This window comes from Apteryx mantelli, chromosome 1, assembly GCF_036417845.1.
Source record: "Apteryx mantelli isolate bAptMan1 chromosome 1, bAptMan1.hap1, whole genome shotgun sequence".
NCBI classification, from domain to species: Eukaryota; Metazoa; Chordata; class Aves; order Apterygiformes; family Apterygidae; genus Apteryx; species Apteryx mantelli.
This window is the reverse complement of record NC_089978.1, coordinates 26,372,068-26,392,105: the sequence shown is the minus strand read 5'-3', so window position 1 is coordinate 26,392,105 and position 20,038 is coordinate 26,372,068. Positions and strand designations below refer to the sequence as shown.

General features: G+C 37.8%; 1 protein-coding gene across 1 annotated transcript in view; it reads right to left on the bottom strand.

The window, feature by feature from the left end:
- FRY (FRY microtubule binding protein) overlaps positions 1-20,038 on the bottom strand; it is a 183,894-nt gene that overhangs the window by 109,355 nt on the left and 54,501 nt on the right. The window contains exons 4-14 of the mRNA XM_013962114.2: positions 15,846-15,985; positions 13,800-13,890; positions 13,316-13,395; positions 13,109-13,189; positions 10,873-11,041; positions 8,274-8,366; positions 8,081-8,179; positions 5,554-5,655; positions 3,987-4,090; positions 3,599-3,707; positions 2,559-2,645 (exon numbers count right to left, since the gene is read on the bottom strand). Coding sequence (XP_013817568.1) covers positions 2,559-2,645; positions 3,599-3,707; positions 3,987-4,090; positions 5,554-5,655; positions 8,081-8,179; positions 8,274-8,366; positions 10,873-11,041; positions 13,109-13,189; positions 13,316-13,395; positions 13,800-13,890; positions 15,846-15,985 — 1,155 coding nt within the window. The remainder of the gene's footprint in view (positions 1-2,558; positions 2,646-3,598; positions 3,708-3,986; positions 4,091-5,553; positions 5,656-8,080; positions 8,180-8,273; positions 8,367-10,872; positions 11,042-13,108; positions 13,190-13,315; positions 13,396-13,799; positions 13,891-15,845; positions 15,986-20,038) is intronic.

The following is a 20,038-nucleotide window of genomic DNA, read 5'->3' as shown; positions in this document are numbered from 1 at the left end:
GGATGTGATGAGGAAGGCTAAGGCCCATTTGGAATTAAATCTGGCTAGAGATGTCAAGGACAACAAGAAGGGCTTCTTCAAATACATCAGCAGCAAGAGGAAGACTAGGGAAAATGTGGGCCCTTTGCCGAATGGGGTGGGTGCCCTGGTGACGAAGGATGCAGAGAAGGCAGAGTTACTGAATGCCGCCTTTGCTTCAGTCTTTACTGCTCAGGCCAGGCCTCAGGAACCCCAGACCCTGGAGGCAAGAGAGAAAGTCTGGAGAAAGGAAGACTTTCCCTTGGTCGAGGAGGATCGGGTTAGAGATCATTTAGGCAAACTTGATACCCATAAATCCATGGGACCTGATGGGATGCACCCACGAGTGCTGAGGGTGCTGGCGGATGTTATTGCTAAGCCACTCTCCATCATCTTTGAAAGGTCATGGAGAACAGGAGAGGTGCCTGAGGACTGGAAGAAAGCCAATGTCACCCTGGTCTTCAAAAAGGGCAAGAAGGAGAACCCAGGGAACTACAGGCCAGTCAGCCTCACTTCCATCCCTGGAAAGGTGATGGAGCAGCTCATCCTGGAAGCCATCTCCAAGCATGTGGAGGAAAAGAAGGTGATCAGGAGTAGTCAGCATGGCTTCACCAAGGGGAAATCATGCCTAACCAATCTGATAGCCTTCTATGATGGAATGACTGGCTGGGTAGATGAGGGGAGAGCAGTGGATGTTGTGTGCCTTGACTTCAGCAAGGCTTTTGACACTGTCTCCCATAACATCCTCATAGACAAGCTCAGGAAGTGTGGGCTAGATGAGTGGACAGTGAGGTGGATTGAGAAGTGGCTGAATGGCAGAGCTCAGAGGGTTGTGATCAGTGGCACAGAGTCTAGTTGGAGGCCTGTAGCTAGCGGTGTCCCCCAGGGGTCAGTACTGGGTCCAGTCTTGTTCGACTTCTTCATCAATGACCTGGATGAAGGGACAGAGTGCACCCTCAGCAAGTTTGCCAACAATACAAAACTGGGAGGAGTGGTGATACGCCAGAGGGCTGTGCTGCCATTCAGAGAGACCTGGACAGGCTGGAGAGGTGGGCGGAGAGGAACCTCATGAAGTTCAACAAAGGGAAGTGCAGGGTCCTGCACCTGGGGAGGAATAACCCCATGCACCAGTACAGGTTGGGGGTTGACCTGCTGGAAAGCAGCTCTGTGGAGAAGGACCTGGAGTGCAGGTGGACATGAAATTAAGCATGAGGCAGCAATGTGCCCTTGTGGCCAAGAAGGCCAATGGCATCCTGGGGTGCATCAGGAAGAGTGTTGCCAGCAGGTCGAGGGAGGTGATCCTCCCCCTCTCCTCAGCCCTGGTGAGGCCACATCTGGAGTACTGCGTCCAGTTCTGGGCTCCCCAGTACAAGAGGCATGTGGCACTACTGGAGCAAGTCCAGCGAAGGGCTACAAAGATGATTAGGGGACTGGAGCATCTCTCTTATGAGGAAAGACTGGGAGAGCTGGGCCTGTTTAGCCTGGAGAAGAGAAGGCTGAGAGGAGATCTTATTAACGTGTACAAGTATCTGAAGGGAGGGTGTCAAGAGGATGGGACCAGACTCTTTTCAGTGGTGCCCAGCGACAGGACAAGAGGCAACGGGCACAAACTGAAACACAGGAAGTTCCATCTGAACATGAGGAAAAACTTCTTTCCTGTGAGAGGGTGACAGAGCACTGGACCAGGTTGCCCAGAGAGGTTGTGGAGTCTCCTTCTCTGGAGATATTCAAAACCCGCCTGGATGCGATCCTGTGCAACGTGCTCTAGGTGACCCTGCTTGAGCAGGGGGGTTGGACTAGATGATCTCCAGAGGTCCCTTCCAACCTCAACCATTCTGTGATTCTGTGATTCTGTATAAAATAGAATTTTTACAAATAAGGCAATCTGTTCTATTTTTAACATCCTAGTGAATGGATATGACTGCATAATACTTCAAGATTAATATGGACATATTTTATGAGACAATCTCAAATTTTTTTTATTGTTTTCTTGTTTTTTTTACAGTTTCTCATATTTCTGATAGTTGTTTTCTCTGGTGAAAGCACTAGAAAGCTGACTCATATGACACTAAAACTAGTGGTCATTTACACGGTCAAAGTGGTAAAACTTAGTTTACCAGAATTTTTTCTTTTTTGTCATCTTTAATTCTTTTTCAGTAAAAGTATATTTTGAAAAAAGTTGAGATTGTTAAAGAAATTTATTTTTCTATTTAAAATGGGTTAAGGCATTACACATATCGACAGCAGAGTGATAAGGAGATAGTGTGGTCCATAGTTTTATTTATCTCTGTCTTTTCCTTTTCATTTTATGCATTTGCACTACTTCACATTTGGTAATCTTCACTGAGAAAACGTGAGACAAGAATCTACAATGTGACACAGATCAAAGTCCACAGATTTATTTTACCAATAAATCAAGTTCAAGATTTTGCCTTAAAACTGGATAAAGGTAAAAGCATACTCAGAATGTAAGCAGAAAGCAAACATCACACAATACAATATATACAAGCTCAAAAAAACCCCGCAGATGCACGTCATACCTCAGGGTTGAGACTGAAAGCTTTTGCTGGTTTTCCAACACAAAGAAAGTCAAAGATAATTTCTTTCATTGCAAAATCTAAACGTTCCTAAAACAGAAAAAATATTGCAAATCATTGTACTGATCATTTTTGCCACTTATTTTCTTTAAGGCAATATAATATTGAAAAACAGTTTAATCAGGATTTATTTAAATGTGTGGAAAACCAGATTTTCAGAAGTATGCAGAACATATTATCAGATCTAAGCTTTCAACACTGCTGTATGTTGACAAATTCTGAAATTCTGGCTACTTAATTCATATTATTTAAATAGAAAATGAGCCATTTTGGAAATAAGGCTTTTAATTATTTCATTTAAACTATGGCAATTACGTTACTAACACATTATTTCATATAAAAGAAGCTTATCCACAGATGGCGCAGTTCAGGGAAGAATTTAAGCATCTGTTGAATTCATTCCTATTCAGAGACTTTATCTTTAAGTATGTGCTTAAGTGCTTCTGCTCAGTGGGAATGTTTTCTGAATTGAAGTAATAAAAGAGATGAAATTTCCAGCACTGAAGAAGAGTTTATTTTAGCAATTCCCCTTTGTACTGGTGAAAACTAAGTGTGTCAATTACACGCTGAACTTGGTTTTCTTCTGAGTTACTGTTTTAAAAACAGTACAACTTCACTGTCATATATAGTATGACTGATTCCAGTATCATGACAAAATATGGCTCATTATTTTTAGCTTTAACCACAGTCAGAGACAGGCAACAAATGTATTTTCTAACTTGTTGGCAGTTCCAAAAACTGACAAAAAAGTGCACTTGAGTTGATCTGGAAACATTTTTATTTATTTTCAGTAGAATGAAAGTAATCAAAAACTGTTCGTCAAAGAAGATTGCAACAACTCGATACTTAATTTTATCCTTGCCTAGATACTGACAATGCAGTTGCAAAATGTAACATAAAAGAAGTTTATTTATTCATTAATTTGTTATTAGGAAAACAAATTATTCATTATTTGGAAATGCATACACATGAATCTCGCATACCTGTGCAATAAACTGTATTATCTTCACAAAGATGTTAAGAGGCATATCTCTTGGCACAACACCACGGGACCCTTTTGGGAAAAGTGTTGTGACAATAGTAATAAGTCGACTGTAAAAGAAGGAAAAAAGCATCAGGCACATTTCTGGTCATTGCAGTGATATTAGCAGGTGGACCTTATTCAATTATTGGAAACATATGTTAGAAATCCTTCCCATTTAGAAAGTCTAGCATATATTTTCTTTGAAATGAAAAGATAACATGGCATTTTGTCCTGTTAGTTTGTTAAAATTTGACTGAATTATTTTATTTCATTACTACATTACCATGTCTTCACTAGCAACATCCAGTCTACAAGGCCTGATTATCATTACAAATATAGCACCTTACCTTTGGGTAGCTGTGTTGCTTTCACATTTAATTCTGATCATGTAAACCCATAGTAGTCTATACAGAGATTCCAGTGCAACTCGAGCCATTTTGGGGTCTTTATTCTAGAAGAAACACATAATGTAAGAATAAACTTCAAGCACAAATTAGAGAGGAAGTTCTGCATATTCACTCTTAATGGATGCAAAGGTTTATAGTTTTTGTAATGAAATGACAAAAGGATATAGCCTCACAGCTCCTCAATAAACCATTTCTGAAGCTGTGGGATGCTTACGCATCTGACCTACCTTTTCTAATATTATTTAAGTTAGCAAAAACCCTAAATACAATTTTAGTATAAATTAAATGTGTTATGATTCAAAATCTCTATTTGAAACCAACTCAATTTGACTCTGAAAAGAAAACCTCATCTTCAATTAATTCTGTCAATGCAAAAGCTGTTGCTCTATGGTGGAGACTCGGTATGAAAAACATAAATTAAAAATAAATTATGTAGTGCTCACATTCAAAAATGAAAGGACAAAAATCGATGTGTGCATGCTTAAGTGGTTTAATTAATGTGGCATCTGGGATCCACTGGACTGAACTGGATTATCTGGATTGCTGTTTCTTTTTGGAAACTTTTAAATGAGCACAAGACTCTGGCTTTGGGTCTCTTTGGTCTTAGGCAGTTTTCTGTTTCAAACTTTGGATAACAGATCTGCTCCACAGTTTGCCTCTGAGCTGAGACAGGGGCTGCACCTTCTACCTGTGGCTTTTGTGGAGGCCTCCAAACCACAGGGCCATCAAGTGGCAGTCCAGAGGCTCTTGCTTTGAGCCAGCCACCTCAGTGCTCTGCTCATAATGGCCTTTTTGGGTAGACATGGGCCATCCTTTTGTACAGATCCACCTTAAGCGTGGGTGCAGAATGGGATGTTAGTTTTTGCACGAGTGAAAGAAATATGGGAAAATAGTAGCCATAACTAGCACACAGGTATTGAACACTATGTGCTAGTCAGGAAACACAGATTGTATTGCAAAGACAGTCCTGAACTTCAAAGATCTGGCAAATGGTAAAGGAATAAGGATGGATACATGGAAGAAAAAGAACTTCAAGTACTCAGTTTAGTTTTAGAGGGTTTTTTAAATGAAACTTAGACAGAAAGAGGCACTGGAATCAGTGTGTTGCAACTAGCCACATTTTGATAAAGGAGCAGCAGGTGCTCTGTTTGAGAATGCCTTTGTGGAAAAAAAGACAAGTTAACATTGGTTCAGTTTTGGTTGTCACTCAAGCTACCAACTTTTGTCGATAATCTTGTCTGTTGTGCAGCTGTTTGACTCAGGCTTGGTTCAATTAAGAAAAACAGGAGAAATTCAAACTAGGTAGAAGAATACTTTTTTTGTTATTGACAAAACCTGTATAGCTAAACAATTTGTAGTGTCAGGGAATAAAATTATGGATGGAATCAGATCATATCAATAATCCAGCACAATCACCTAAAATGGATTTACAATAGATCAATAGTGCACACTGTGTACTAGATATTAATGAAGTTTTAATACAGTATTAAAACCAGAAGATACTAACCTTGAGATTGGAGAGGCAGTTGTTGAGGAAAACATGCCATCTGTTTAAAAAGAATTGCTTCTGACTGACACAAAGCAGGCATGTTACCAAAGGATACAAAGCCTAAACAGGACATGGATGATGATACCATATTATTTGCATGTCAACACAGCATTAAACTAATTTCAGAGAACTACTGTAAATGTAAAGCTTTAACTCCTCCATTTTGTGCAATACATATTAGCCTACATAAACATATCATTAAGTGGTACAATTTAAAAGGAACATTTCTCTGAAACTGTTATAGATATATTTTATGGATGAATCAAAAGTCTGTGTACAGCAGTTTAACAAACACAAAGATGGGTCACAACTTTATAGTCTCACAGGGCTAATTTCTGTCAGTTAACTCAGAAATGATAGCATGGAAATAACTACCCTGTAATATAATAACAGCAGGACCCACACAGATTATTGGGACTTGTGTATGCTCAAATACCATAATATCCCTCAAAATCTGCAGTCACAACATTTATTTGGAGATGTATCAAACACCCTACTGAAGTGTGTTTAATTACAGGCAATGTCTAGGTCTGCTGGTGCGACATCTTGTGAACTGAAACATAAGAAGAGGCAAAGGAGAAAGCAGAAGTTCAAATACTGGAAGTTGGTCTCCTTGTCAACACTCAACTTTGTTTGATGCTCATCTTGCAAATGTTGGACTAAAAAAATTAAGCTAAAAAGTACCTATTAATTTTGAAATTGACTTTGCTGTTTCAGCCCCTTTTCTGTTTCAGTTCTCATATTCATGTACCCAGTCAGGACTTTAAAATTGTTAATTAAAAAAATAAGGTAACCTTCTGTACCTTAAAAAAACAATGTTTCTCAAAATTAATCCTACAATTCTAACTTAAGTCACAGCTCAAAGTATAAATACACCATAAAACCCAACTTCCGATCCTATAATATACAACACAAATTGCCTTCTTACAGAGGGATTTCTTACCAGATTAACATTATGACTATTATAGTTGAATACTCGACAGACCAGTTACAGAGTTTAGCAACATCCCAAGAGTGATACACCCCATCCTAAGACAGAGCCCTAGGACAGAAGATACAAATCATCTCCTGGAAGTTCCTAATTCTCTCTGTTCACTATCAAGAGAGCCTCAATGGCTAGCTCAGACTTTTAACAGGCTTTAGATAGAAAAATGAGGTGAGATGAATGGCCCCATCCTGCCTGCGCATTGAATCTAGCGAGTCACAAAACACTGATCCTGGAACGGAAAGTCCTCCTCAGACTCTAAAGAGTGTGCTTTCTTCCAGGAAGCCTGAAAATATGCACTGCAACTATTTCTGCCAGCTGTTTGCCTTCCCCCTCCTCCTCCTTGCAATGTTTGCATTTCTAATCACACCCTCACAGGAATCTATTTTATTTTGTCACTTTTAACTATGTAGCCGCCAGTGTGGTATGTGTAGACAAGCAATCAAACACAGAGCCCCAGCTGTGCAATCCTTTCTCAAGCACGTACTATTGACTTTGGAAAGCAGAGCCACTAGTTTGGGAAAGATCTATCTAGCATGAAAACTGTACAGCAAAGCTCTTACCCTGCTGTAGTATCAACAATGTTTTATCAGATCACACGTAAATACAAGAGTGAAATTCGAAATCCATTCCAAGTCTCCCACTAATTTAGACCAGATCAGGACTTCACCCCAGGGGAATGCTCTGCCTCTTCCTCAGAACTGAGTGGGGACTGACACAACGGTGGCAGCAGGGACGAGCATACTTCTGCAATCCCCCAGAAAGGTTTGCTTGTACTAGTGACTGGCATTTGCTGGGAACAGGGAAGCCTTTTCGACTTTCACATAGAACAGGGAAGGATGAACAATAACTTTCTTTACTGAAAAGGTCCAAGACTTCAAAACGGATTAGTTCAGGTCACAGTGCTGACGTGCGATGACCCAGTTGGAGAGACAGGATGCTTAAGGCGGCCAGCGTCAAACTGACTCAGATCTTCATTTAATTCAGATCAACTCATGCTTCCAAAAATATACTGTTGTGCCACTGTTCATCTTACAAGAAAAAAATGAAATAGAGAGCAGCACAGTAGCCAAGCTACTGATTTAAAAGGGCATGTGTTATACGTATTTTAGGTCCTGTAATGTATTATTTAAGCCCTCTGAAAGAGCTGTTCCCACATGCCTCATTTGTTCTCGCTTGACAAGCAGTGAACTCTATTCTTTCTCCTCTCCTCCTAATGGTTGTACACAGTAAGTATAAGAAAACCTAACCATTTAATAATCATAAACCCAGAAGCTGAAAACATCTGTTTGATTCAGATTGATTTATACCATGTTTTGAATAAACTAAATAGAGTTAATTTCTGTAAACACAATAACCTTTTCTGGAAATAGAAATGTATTAGTTATAAAGCCAAATGCAGAAATAAGTTTTGCATCTAATTCTAGGAATTTCCCAAGAGTCTTTCTCAGAGATATTACTGATGAAGAATTTTAGCCTCTGCTTCTCAGGGTTACTAACCAGGGAATGCTTCTTTCGTGAGGAAAGTTCAAGTGTTGTATCATACAGGCTTTCAACAAAGTTCCTCAGACAGGGGACATTCACTTCATTTTTAACAGCCTGAAAGAAAATTTCATGTTAATAATTCATTATTTCACAAGCTGTTTTATCTAATTTAACAAAATTATGCAAACAACACAAAAAATAAACTCACAGCAGCTACAGGGACAAGAATTTCAACAAACAGTCCTGCCAATGCATGCTTGATATCTTTGTCTTTAACTTCAAGGAAATAATGTGCACATTCCTAAAGCAAAACAAAACAAAAAAAGAGAAACATAAATTGTATATCAGCTGGAACAAAGACATCCAAATGTTTGCTGAATGCACATCATGTGTTACTACCTATTTTTATCTTGAAAATCCCACAGAAAACATTTGATTTGTGTCTTAAGATCTAAATTTGCATTCTGCAGCAAGCACAAAGCCGGACATAACTCCTGAAACAGACCAAGGCTCTGTTGCTCTAAGCATGATTATTCAGAAACTCTCCGCTTATTCCAGCTGTGCAAGTTGTTGCTTTAGGGAGTGAAAGGGATCTGGACTCAGGGGCTGAACTCAAGCCTTGCCGGCGTATATGTTCAGGAACAGGAATAATAGCCCAAAACACTGCTTTACATAATGGTCTGGGAGCCATACAGGACAGAAAAGGAACTTAATTTTCTGGTAAGATACTCAAGGCAAGGAACTTTACATATTTTGAGAAAAAATTCATTGCTGGATACATTTCAAATTAAGAGTCAATATAGAACTGTGCTATGTGAGGGAAGAAACCCATGGTTCAAACCACCACAAATTCCAGCCTGCAATTCGGAGTAGAGAAAGTAAAAATGTACTTTTGTCCTAAACATGCAGGGAGCTACTATGCACATAAGTTGTGCTGCTCCAGAGTAGGGACGAGGAGATAAGCATCTGCTCACTCCTGTTTGTCTGTACAACTTCTCTGAGAAGGACAACAGAATCATGTTGCTCTAGTCACTTTTTCTGCTCTGGGTCCAAGGTGAAAACAACCACTGCCATTACAAGGAAGGCTGCTTTTCTTTGCACGTGCATGCAAAACAGTTTACAATTTATCCCATGCAGAATTTTTCCTGACTACATTCAGGATTCTATACCTTCATATATAACTTCAGTCACTTCAGCCATTTATACTACGCAGCTGAGACCTTTATGCAAAGACAGTAGTCTTCCTGGGTTTCTTCTGCAGCCAGTGGCGAAACACAGGCTCTTCTGGAGCCTCTGGAGCTCGCTCCTGAGATCAGCTCACCCTTTAGAAGTGTCTCTCTCTACTAGAGAAGAGCTGGTGTGACAGAGCTTCTGGCTCTGGCACTGCACATAGGTACTTAAACTAGTAGATAGATTACCCATAGAATCAAACAGTGTGCATTTCATCGAACTAAGCAAAACTGGTTTTCCTACATACACAGTGAATCTAATGACACATTGTAGTACAGGTAGGAGTTAACTTTGTGCTTAGATATTCTAGTGAAGAAGAAGGTAGAGACCACTTCCATCCAGATTTTGAGCCTACTGTATGAGAGTTTTGCCACTGATTTCAACAACAGTGAACACTGGACCCCAGCAGTGCTGTATCATAAGAATACAATGACATTCATATTACTCACGTGCACTGAACACACACTACTTTGATATCTTGCCAGCTCTGAATAACTTACGTGAAGTTGACACAGAAGAAAATGTATTAATTTACTGAAACATGGCTAATTCGGACTTGCTGCTTTGAGGTAAGAAGAAAAATGAGTTGTTTCTGTGTTGTTAAATACGTTTTAAAACACACTGGAAAATTAAAATATTAGGTGATTCCTATTTAGTCCTTACAGAAACGGCTGTGTGTGTCTGAATGCATGTGCATTTGTATTCCAATGTCAAATCCCTATTTGCGGGCATCTAACATTGAATATGGTTATTTTTCACTAAGTAGAAAGCATCAATAAGCTGAGCTTAACATGGCAGTTTATATAAAACATTCATTTTAGCAGCAGATGACTGCCTACATACCCAGCAGTCATAATGGAGATTCCAAGAAGAAAGAAGGGAAAAGAAGTTAAGCTACATAAGCATGCTAGTGGGAATGGAACCCATCATATACTACTAACTAGAAATGTGGACTTTTAAAAATGTTTAAACATAGAGGACTTTCTTTCCTTTTATAAAACAATATAAATTGTTAGTTTAAAGCACTCATGACAGAGTATGCTCTGTATTACTGGTTCTCAAACTGGTTGGGTAGAGAATGTACCCTACAGGAAGGGGGTGAAGGTACGGTGCAAGACAACAAATCCAAAGGAAATTCTAGCCAGCTTTTGTTTCTTCCCTCCTCATTTCTTTGTCTTTTCCTCTGTGTCTTTCTCCATAAGAAGTTTCTCTCCTCTCTGGCAACTATGTCAAGACTGGAACATTCACTTTGAAGGCTGTGTGCAGCCAGAGGGGGATTGCTAGGCAGGGCTGCAGGGCTGCGGGATGCCAGGGTGGAAGGCTTGGGGTTTACAGAACCAAAACTCTTTCTGTCAGAGGGCAGGGTATGGGGACTTGGGGTGTAAGGCTGCTGAGAAGTTAGTATGCTCAGGAGAATGGAGACTGGAGTGTTGAAGTTCAGAACAAGCAGAAAGTAGTTGTACATATATTTACGTAGGAATGATATGTAGGAAGTCACCCAAAGTATTACAGAAAAGATGAAGAGGAGTTCAGTTTAAGAGGTCTGAAAAACACAGTTCTGTACTTAAGAATTTTACCTGCATAAACTGAAGAGAAGCTTCAAAGTCCTCCACAGGATACATCTTAATGCGAAAGAATTTCATTCCCATTATGAGACTGATAATGCTTTGAACCACATATGGGCTTTGTTCTTTATGCCGTAGCTCTTTTAATTCAGCCATGAATTTCTTCTTTACAGCAGGAAATCTATGAGATCACATTTGTTAGTTACAAAACAGTATACATTTATTTGAAATGTATTGGAAGGTATGTAAATGGGGAAAATCATAAAAAAGCTTCAACTTTGGTTGTAAAACATCATTTGAGTCAATATGTGAATAGATTTATTTTTGTGTGAAGTTCACATATTAGCACAATCTTCAAGAATCCCCTCTCATATTTCCTGTATTTTTTCACTTGTTCCTCATTTGGCACACTATTATTAACTTCCTGCATTGTTACAGTCAAATATGAATAAATACGATTTCGCTGGTGCACATAAACATTAGGTCAAGTTGACAGCACTGGCTGTTGGAAATGTGCTTCTCTTTCTCCTCATGGTGTGAGTGAACTACTTCCCAAACGCAATAAACTCAAGAAAAGAAAAAGGTGTACAGCCTGATCTTAGTCCCTTTGAATAACTGTATCTTTCCAGTTATTTTCATATCAGGCTCCTTTTTTACACAGGAGCTAACAGCATCATTAAAATAACCCATCACATGTATTTTGAAAATCCAGGATGAAAGATAGTCTTCCTGGAAGTACATACAATGTTTTCAAAAGAAAATGCTTAAATGCTAGCCATAAAAATATTCACACAGGCCGTTCTAGCCTTCAGTTTTTCCTAGTAGCCATTGCAGTATCACTTAAACATTAGGTACAACTGCGGGCGGAGGGTTTGTGCCCCTGTTTTGATGTCTTTTGAGACACATTATCCATTAAAATACCATACAGAAAGGTCAGCCAACAGGACCTCCTGTCCCTGCTGAGACAATATGAAAAGAATGTCATTTTTATGGGCAGGTGTAGCAGGTAACACATTGTTACCACCTCTGACAGGGAACACACCAGAGTTGAAAGAAGTAGGTTGGCAGGAAGAAAACTTATAGGGGTAGGAACATCTTAGCTAGGCCCTTCAGAATTGGAGGAGGAGAAAAAATTTCATCTCCTACTTCCACAGAGCAAGCACATATAACTGTTCATATGTACTGGATTGAGCTCCATCAGAGGACGGCCAGTCGCAGCTGTGGAAAACAACCTAATGTTTCAAGCATTAACACTTCATTTGGTTCTAGGGATTTTTTGCTGCACCAAGAAAAGAATCTCATTGGCTCCACCAGGTAACCCTGTTTCCTAGTGTCCTTTCCCTTAATGATTATGACATCCTCAAGTAGAGCACAAGTCCAGTCTGTATTTGACAGTCAGCTTGAAGCTTCAAATCCAGATGTCAACTCATCTTTTCACTTTGACGAAGCAAATTGAGAAGCACAGGTAAGGCCTTAGCCTTACCTGGCTGTGAAGTCTGTGAAAAGTTATATGATTTCCAGGAACTCCAACTGTTTTGGCTATACCTGGCTAAAAAAACAAGTTCGGCTAAGTTGCTTGGTTTCGTAGAGCAGACTCACTGTCAGTAATACCAAGCAGTCAGGAGAGTGAGATCTTTGACACAGGTCTATGTCGAGGCAGTGGATTTCACTCTTCTGATTGCTTTGTGTTGTAAACACATGATGAGATGTTATATTGGATACATGAGTTTCAGAATCTATCTGTTTCCTGATTCAAAATTTAAGATCGGACTCTACAATGTGTTATATGTCACTGTTGTACCATCTACTGTAAAAAATGCAGGAAGAGGGATTCAGAAGCAGTTGCATTAAGTTCTAAAATGAAATAACTGCTAGGAATTTTTAAAACGTCGCTGCAGGGGAGTATGGTCATTTTTAGGTTTGCCGTGTTAAGAGAAAAAATAGCATATAGAAAAAAGATTAATTGAAATAGGTCTCTTCAGCCCTTGGGGCTTTCCACAGATGTCATCAATGAGACAAGAAAAATAATGCTGCTGTGGTCTGGTTGAATTTATTCAGAATCACTTGACTAGAAGGAGAAAGCCTGTGATTTCCTCAGCTTCTCTGCCCTAGAACACCTGAGTGAACAGGTGACTTGAAATTTATTCTTACACTTTCTTTTAAGAAAGTGAGAAAATCAGAATATCCACATGCTGACCAAGTAAAAATTCTCAGATTTTCTTTAGGTAAGGTATTAAATTATACTTACTTTGCTTGAGCTAGAACACCTATCACTTCTGCATACAAATCTGCAACAATATGCATATTTCCAGTGTTAGGACCAAGGTACCTAGCATGAAATAAGAAAGAATTTTGTTTGTCAGATGGCTGAGAAAGCAGGCTGCTTAAACCACTACAAGTAAACAATTCAGCAAGTATTTTTTTCATAGCATTTTTATACGAAAAAGAGCCTTACCCTTCTTTATATTTAAAGTGCTTGAAAGCCAAGTTAATAACATCATGTACCAAACTGTCTATTACAGGATGAAGAGGAATCTGAAAACAAAATAAAACATAACTGGTATACATATATTAAACTTTAAGCTGCATACCTTAGTGCTAGTATTACTCCTGGCTATCTTCCCTACACAAATATTATACCAGTTGAAATAGGTAGCAGCTAGCTAATGAAATAACTGAAATGAGCTAGCCATTTAAAGTTTACTTAGTTGAGCATAAATAGTTCAACTCCAAGAACTTGGCAAAGTGAGGTCTATATGAACACAGAATTCTGTGTATCCTATATGCGCAAGAAAGAACAACAATAAACAAATAGGCAGGCTAGGGCTCATGTTTTTATTACACTCTTTAAGATGGAAATAGAAACAAGTAAGATTCTTGAAATTAGGCTGTAAGATAAAATATTCTGTAATTCCCATCATTTATTACTTATTCCATACCTGTTTCAAAACTTCTATTAATACTAAAGAAAAAATAAAATCAATAGCCAGATCTCTTCTTTCCATTAAATAGTCCCTCTGCTGTTCATCACTGCAAAATCAAAACAAGAAACACAGTGTTATAAGATGTGACATAATTTATATTATATGCCTTCTTCAGTTACACCTATACAGATGACAGTGGATTGTATTTTACTTATCAAATTGTAGTCCGGCATTTCAAAAAGTAATGCATTGATATGCTCTTAAAATCTGAGAAAAATAGAACAAATCTAACTTGTTACATTCACCAATTTTCAGATGTTGAAATGCCACTCTTCATTTCTCCCCTCAATTTTTCCAGCTTAAGACCAACACAGTACTCTTTCAGGAAAAAAAAAAATTAAAAAAGAAAAAATTCAGATTCTATAACAAATGGATTTTATATTTCAATTTCACTGCTGATAGCACTCAATTACATTTTGGAGGCAAACAGAATAAAATATTTTGTGCTATCAAATTCAGATTTAGACATGTTGGATTCTGAAAACCACTATAAAAGTAGTGGTTGAGAATTCATAAACAAACTACATATTCTTTTTAAAACTGTTCTAGTGTTATTTTTTAACTTTGGCATCATTTATAAGATGTTAAAATGCATTCCTGGTGTGCAGCATTATGGAGGAATACGTGTCTGAGGTAAGTAGCTTACAATACAAGCAACATCTGTTTGGATCACCTGTTCACAGTTTCAAAGTACATTGAAAAGTTGACATGAAATGAACAATTCTTTTTGTAAAACGAAAGCTGAAAGGGCCAGTCCTGCAGTCTCTCCAAGGCAAAGCTACCACTGATTTAAGCAAGACATCTGAGAAAACAATAGATTCCAGTGTAATTCTTATACACGTAAGCACTTCACTGATTTCAATTGTACTTATGTGCTTATAATTAAGCAGGCATTTAAGAGCTCTGCTTGATCAATGACAAAATAAATTATTTTCATTTTGGTTTTCTTTGTTTCAGATAACCTGAGAAACGGCTGGTTATATGTACTTTTTGTAACACTATTAATTGACAGAGCGGCCCTGTTTCACTGCTAAACTGACTTTCAACCAGATTCTCGCTGGTGTTCCTGAAGATACCTGTATCTGAGCTGGTCTCCCTGCAACAGGCTCCTGTAACAGTCAGTGGAGAGAAAGAGGCACGTTAAGGTAGCGATTCATTCCATTTAAAAGCAGACATCTAATTGACTTCCACTGACCACAAAGAGGGCCTGAAGAGTCTGATTCAGGTAGACGCCCACCTTGTAGGTATCTAAAACAGTTCCTACCCTTTCATTCCAGCAGCTATTGCCTTGCTGGATTGGGATCCTAATGTGGGGAATTGCCAATGCATTTCCAAACAGCAGATCTGCCAGTGTTGATTCTCATGCTGTTTTGTTAAAAGTGTGTAAAGGTAATACCAAAGTATTCAGAGAAACTGTAAGTTAAAAGAATATACCTGTAGGAAACGTTCAGATCTCAGTATAAGCCAAGCTCAAGCTGTTGCCTTAGCGCACTGAGCCGTCACTGATATTGAAAGAGATCAAGATACTTGTTTGTGGCTTTTTCTTTTTGTTTGCTTGTTTGTTGTAAGAGCTAAGTCAAGCTTCATAAAGCTCTTCAACTGATCTGCAATTTTTTGGATTGAGGATAGGTGTATATGAAATTCTGTGACTAACCAGAATGCTGTACCTAAAATAAATCCTTCCAAGTGTCAGAGAATTATTGCCTGCTCACAAGAGTAAAGCTGACAGAAACAGTTTATAGAAACCACTATTTAAATGACATTACAGCATCAAAAAAATGGCAGTCAGAACCAATATTTGAACTAACAGGAGCATAATTTTAAATACATGATAGCTGCACTCCATCCATGTAAAGCCAAGAGCAGAGTTCCCAGAAGATGCAGAGGAAGGTGAGAATAACACTCAAACAACTAGAATGCAACAAAAGCTGATGGGTGAAATGGAATACATTTTACCTTGGAATCCATCAATAATGCATGTATACATATTCAAAATTATACCTTTTGGATTTAGTGCTTGTTCTTGGTCTGTACTCATGAGATTCATCTTCTATGCCATTTTGTCTTTTATACCAATCAAACAAAGTGCGCAGAATAGAGGGTAGGCAATATTCTGAAAGGGAGCTCATTGAGCTTATTACCTGTGGAGAAAACACAACAAATCAAATGGTGTTCAAGCTTCCTCTTCTCCTTAAAAAAAAGTACTCATTCAATGGTTAGACACGTTCTTTCTTATTTTCATCTCTTCTCTGAAGTTCTAAATCTGTGCCACAAGCAGTGAGTTAGTATTCTGAATTTTCTGTTGAAACATAAGCAGAAATATAATGTGCTGCATTTCGATTGTGTGTCTTTCCAGGGATGATACTGAAGTGCATTAAAAATATGTATTATATCTTACAACATACCAGAGAACTTTTATTTTTTTGTTACATAGTGTCAACAGCCATGGAGTCTGAATCACATTATAAGGAAAGGAAAAGTGACGGACCAGCTACACTGTCTTATGGGTTGTATCTGACAGCTGGATGCCCCTCTTCAAGCTCATAATATATTGAGAAAACCAACCAACTCTGAAACAATCTTAACCAACGGAACATACAGATGCATCTCACTATTAGCCTCACAAATTAGATTACTTAGATGTCTCTGCTAATCTAGTAATCTACTAAACTAGATTTCTTTCCTTTATATATACACAGGAAAATATATATAGTTGCATGTATCTTTGTGTGTACAAATAGATAAAATATAGCTAAAACTCATTCCTAAAAAGTTCCTGATCAAACAGCTCTAGCAGCATACTGGTAAAGAGCATTGATGCTCACTCACTATTAACATGCTCTGTGTCACCAATTACAGAAACGTCATTAAACATAGTACTACTGAACTATGACTTAAATATTCTACTGCAGCAAAACCATAAAGTTGCAATACATGAAAAGATCAAAAGCTAGGGTAAAAAAAACCCCATTATTATGCAAAAGGATTATATACCTGTTGTAACTGAATGTTCACAGCCATGGCATCTGAGTACTTTCTAGGAAAAGAGAATAACATCTATTTAAAATATGAGTGAATTACTGACCTAGAGTTTTGTGACCTCTTCAAGATCCTGCAGGGCTTGATCCTGCAAAGTGCTGAGTAACAGCAGCCAAGTGCTGAAAACTGTACTTCATGTCAAGTATATTGATTGTGTCATTAACTCTTGGCAGGTTTACCCACTTGCTTAAACTTAAAACACCATGCATGTTTAAAGGCTTGTGGAAGAACAACAGTAGAGTCTAACGTCTCATACAAGACCAAGCTCATGTGAAGTCCACGACTAAGACAAGAGTAAAACAAGGAGACCAAGCACCTTAAATACTATTTTCAAACACTCTCAAGGCCTTACATGACAACTTTTCTGGGATGACAGCTAGTTTCTATAAAAGCTGATCTCTTTTGCTGTAAGTTTTCAGTTATTCAGCCTCAGAACTTAACTAATTCACAGTGATGTGTAGTCTAAAGTTTATGAAACATTTTTAGGATAAAGTATTATTATTTTGATTGTAGTCAGGTATTATGGCTTAAAATTAAACATGGAGCATTAAAGTAGAAAGATATATCAACTGCCTCTGTAAAAAAAAAAAATCTGTTTCTATAAAAGTACTATTTTAGGAAAGTATACAGGTTTTCAATCCAGTGTTTTCAATATATTTTATTACCTGAATGTAAAACAAGTTGCTGTGGAAGATGGTGTGAAGGCATTGCCTGCAGCAGAGACAGGAGGCCTTTCATGAAGAATTACAGCAGCCCAAGCCAAATTATACCAAAGCCTTCAAGAATAAGGCACTTAAACACTTAAAAGACATAAATCAGTTTGTGTCAGTGCAAACTCCTACTCACTATCAGCTGAGGACACTTAGACATTTCAATAGCTTCTCTATTGCTTGCAAGAAGTTTTTCTGAGGTTGGCACAACACTAGTTGTTAATTATTGGATGTAAAGAAAAATGGTTTGCTGAGGAAGAGTATAAAACCAGGAAGGACAAAAGAATTTTCTGAGAAAAGAATGTATTTTTAAGATCATGAAAAGCTTGTAAGTAAAAAATAAATAGCTGAAACCTAAGTATCTTTCAAGAGATCACAATATTTAACTGTAAGTGGAAATTTGTTTCAATCTGATCTTTCTGCATATTCTCTGAAGCATGTATCAATAGTGTTGCTAAATCTCAACTACACAATTTCACTCACCATAAAAAGTCAAAGTGACTCCTGTTAAATCTCCTCATGCCATACTTTCTCAGCTGAATTTACAGTGTGTGTCTTCAGCAGGGATAAAAGGTCAATATAACTTCTTTTTTCATCTTTCTGTGATTGCACTTTTAAGACAGGAAGGAAGGGTGGAATGGGCAAAGACCTGGCTCTCAGAGAACAGGAAGGGAGGGAAGTCTAGCCAGCCTGTTGGTTACTCAACCCTTTCATTTATTGGAAGTAAATCCAGGAGCGAAATGAATTCTAGCTCTGTGCTGCTCCTGAAAGGGAGTGCACAGATGTACAAATATGTCCTTGTTGTACAAATGATCATGTTCTTCCATCATAAATGAACTACCTACTGTATAGCTTAAGGATAAGAAATCTGCACAAGTACAGAGCTGTTCAAAACTTGTGTTCACAGAGCATTAAATATACTTTATGTAAATGCTTAATATTTATTTTGGACTAATATGTAAAGGTAAATTTAATGAAATTCTGCCCATATAGTTTGATACAATTTATGCACCTTCATAAAAGTCCTATTATATTGTCAAAATACAAACATAAGAAAAGTTTACACTAACAGCAGATCAATAATGTTGATTTCTATATTAACAGCAAATAAATTCAAAACTGCACTCAACGTCCAACAATATCATTAATTTCTTGACTGTGGCTTTTTTTTATGCTATCCATGTTACGATATATGTTAAATGTCCATTTTATTGTCATTTTAATAAGGCAGACTGGCAGAATTTCATTTTTGCATAGTGTTAGTTTATTTTTTGCAAGTTTCTCATTTGCATATTCTTTTTTTAAATCAGATTCAAAATAATTGAACTGTATAGATTCAAAATAATTTACATCAGGAGAGAGATTTTACATTTTCTATCAATGCTACCAAAAGCAGAATTGGATAGACATTGTCTTAGCTATATTTATGATACCCACAGCTACGCAATAATGTCTTCCCTTCATTCAACATTTCTTCCACTTCATGCATGTCTATAACAAAAAAATGTAACTATAAGCAATATAGATGCAAGAAAAATAAAAGCTTCAATGAAATCCTTGCTCCTTGAAATCAACAGCAAAACTCTGATGGACCCCAATAAGACCAGGTTTTCATCTCCAATATATAAAATTAAGGAGATAAAGTTAATAAAATTCCTATTTCGAATACTCTAGATTGGGGTGGGGGGGGGAGGTGAAGAGATGTACTGCCCTAAACTCTAATCAAAGTAGCTAAATGCTGTATTTGCTGTTGCGCCCTTTGAGACACATCTCATTTTTTTCTGCAAATGATATGATTTATAAATAAGCCAACTCTCTAATGCAAAAATCTGTAAAATGTAACATTAGGAGCAAACAGAGCATTTGTGCTTATGAAGATGTCATTTCATTTGCATCTCAGCTCTAAGACATATTTTTGACAGGTCTGTGAAGTTATATGTCTCTGCAAATTGTTAAAGCTGATAACTCTTAAGTTGGACTCACTAATTTTCATTTATGACCTTGGCTGTGTGAGTTAAAAAACAGGTCATCATCATAATTTTTGTAGATGCGTAATTTCACCTTACTTGCCCATAAATCTGCAATGCTTATAGCTATTTTACTATGAAGATAATATATTACATGAAAGCACATTTATTTCTACTGCACTGCAAGTTCAGTTCTGATGTGCTACCTTTACTTTTGCCTTCTGATTTAGTTCTTTACATGCTGTTTCAACTCAAACCTCTGAGCAGAGGCCAATGGCTGTTGCTGTGGCCCCATCAGCACCAATTTTTATACTCTCTCTATTATGTGCCCCTCTGCTAGTGAAGAAGGACAATGCAGAATAGGCATTGAAAGGGAAAACACAAAGAGGGCCAACTACAGCTATACACTTGCTACAGAAAAGAGACTAATGATGCTGATGTGATTATTCACAGACTGTATCTAAAAAATATAATATAG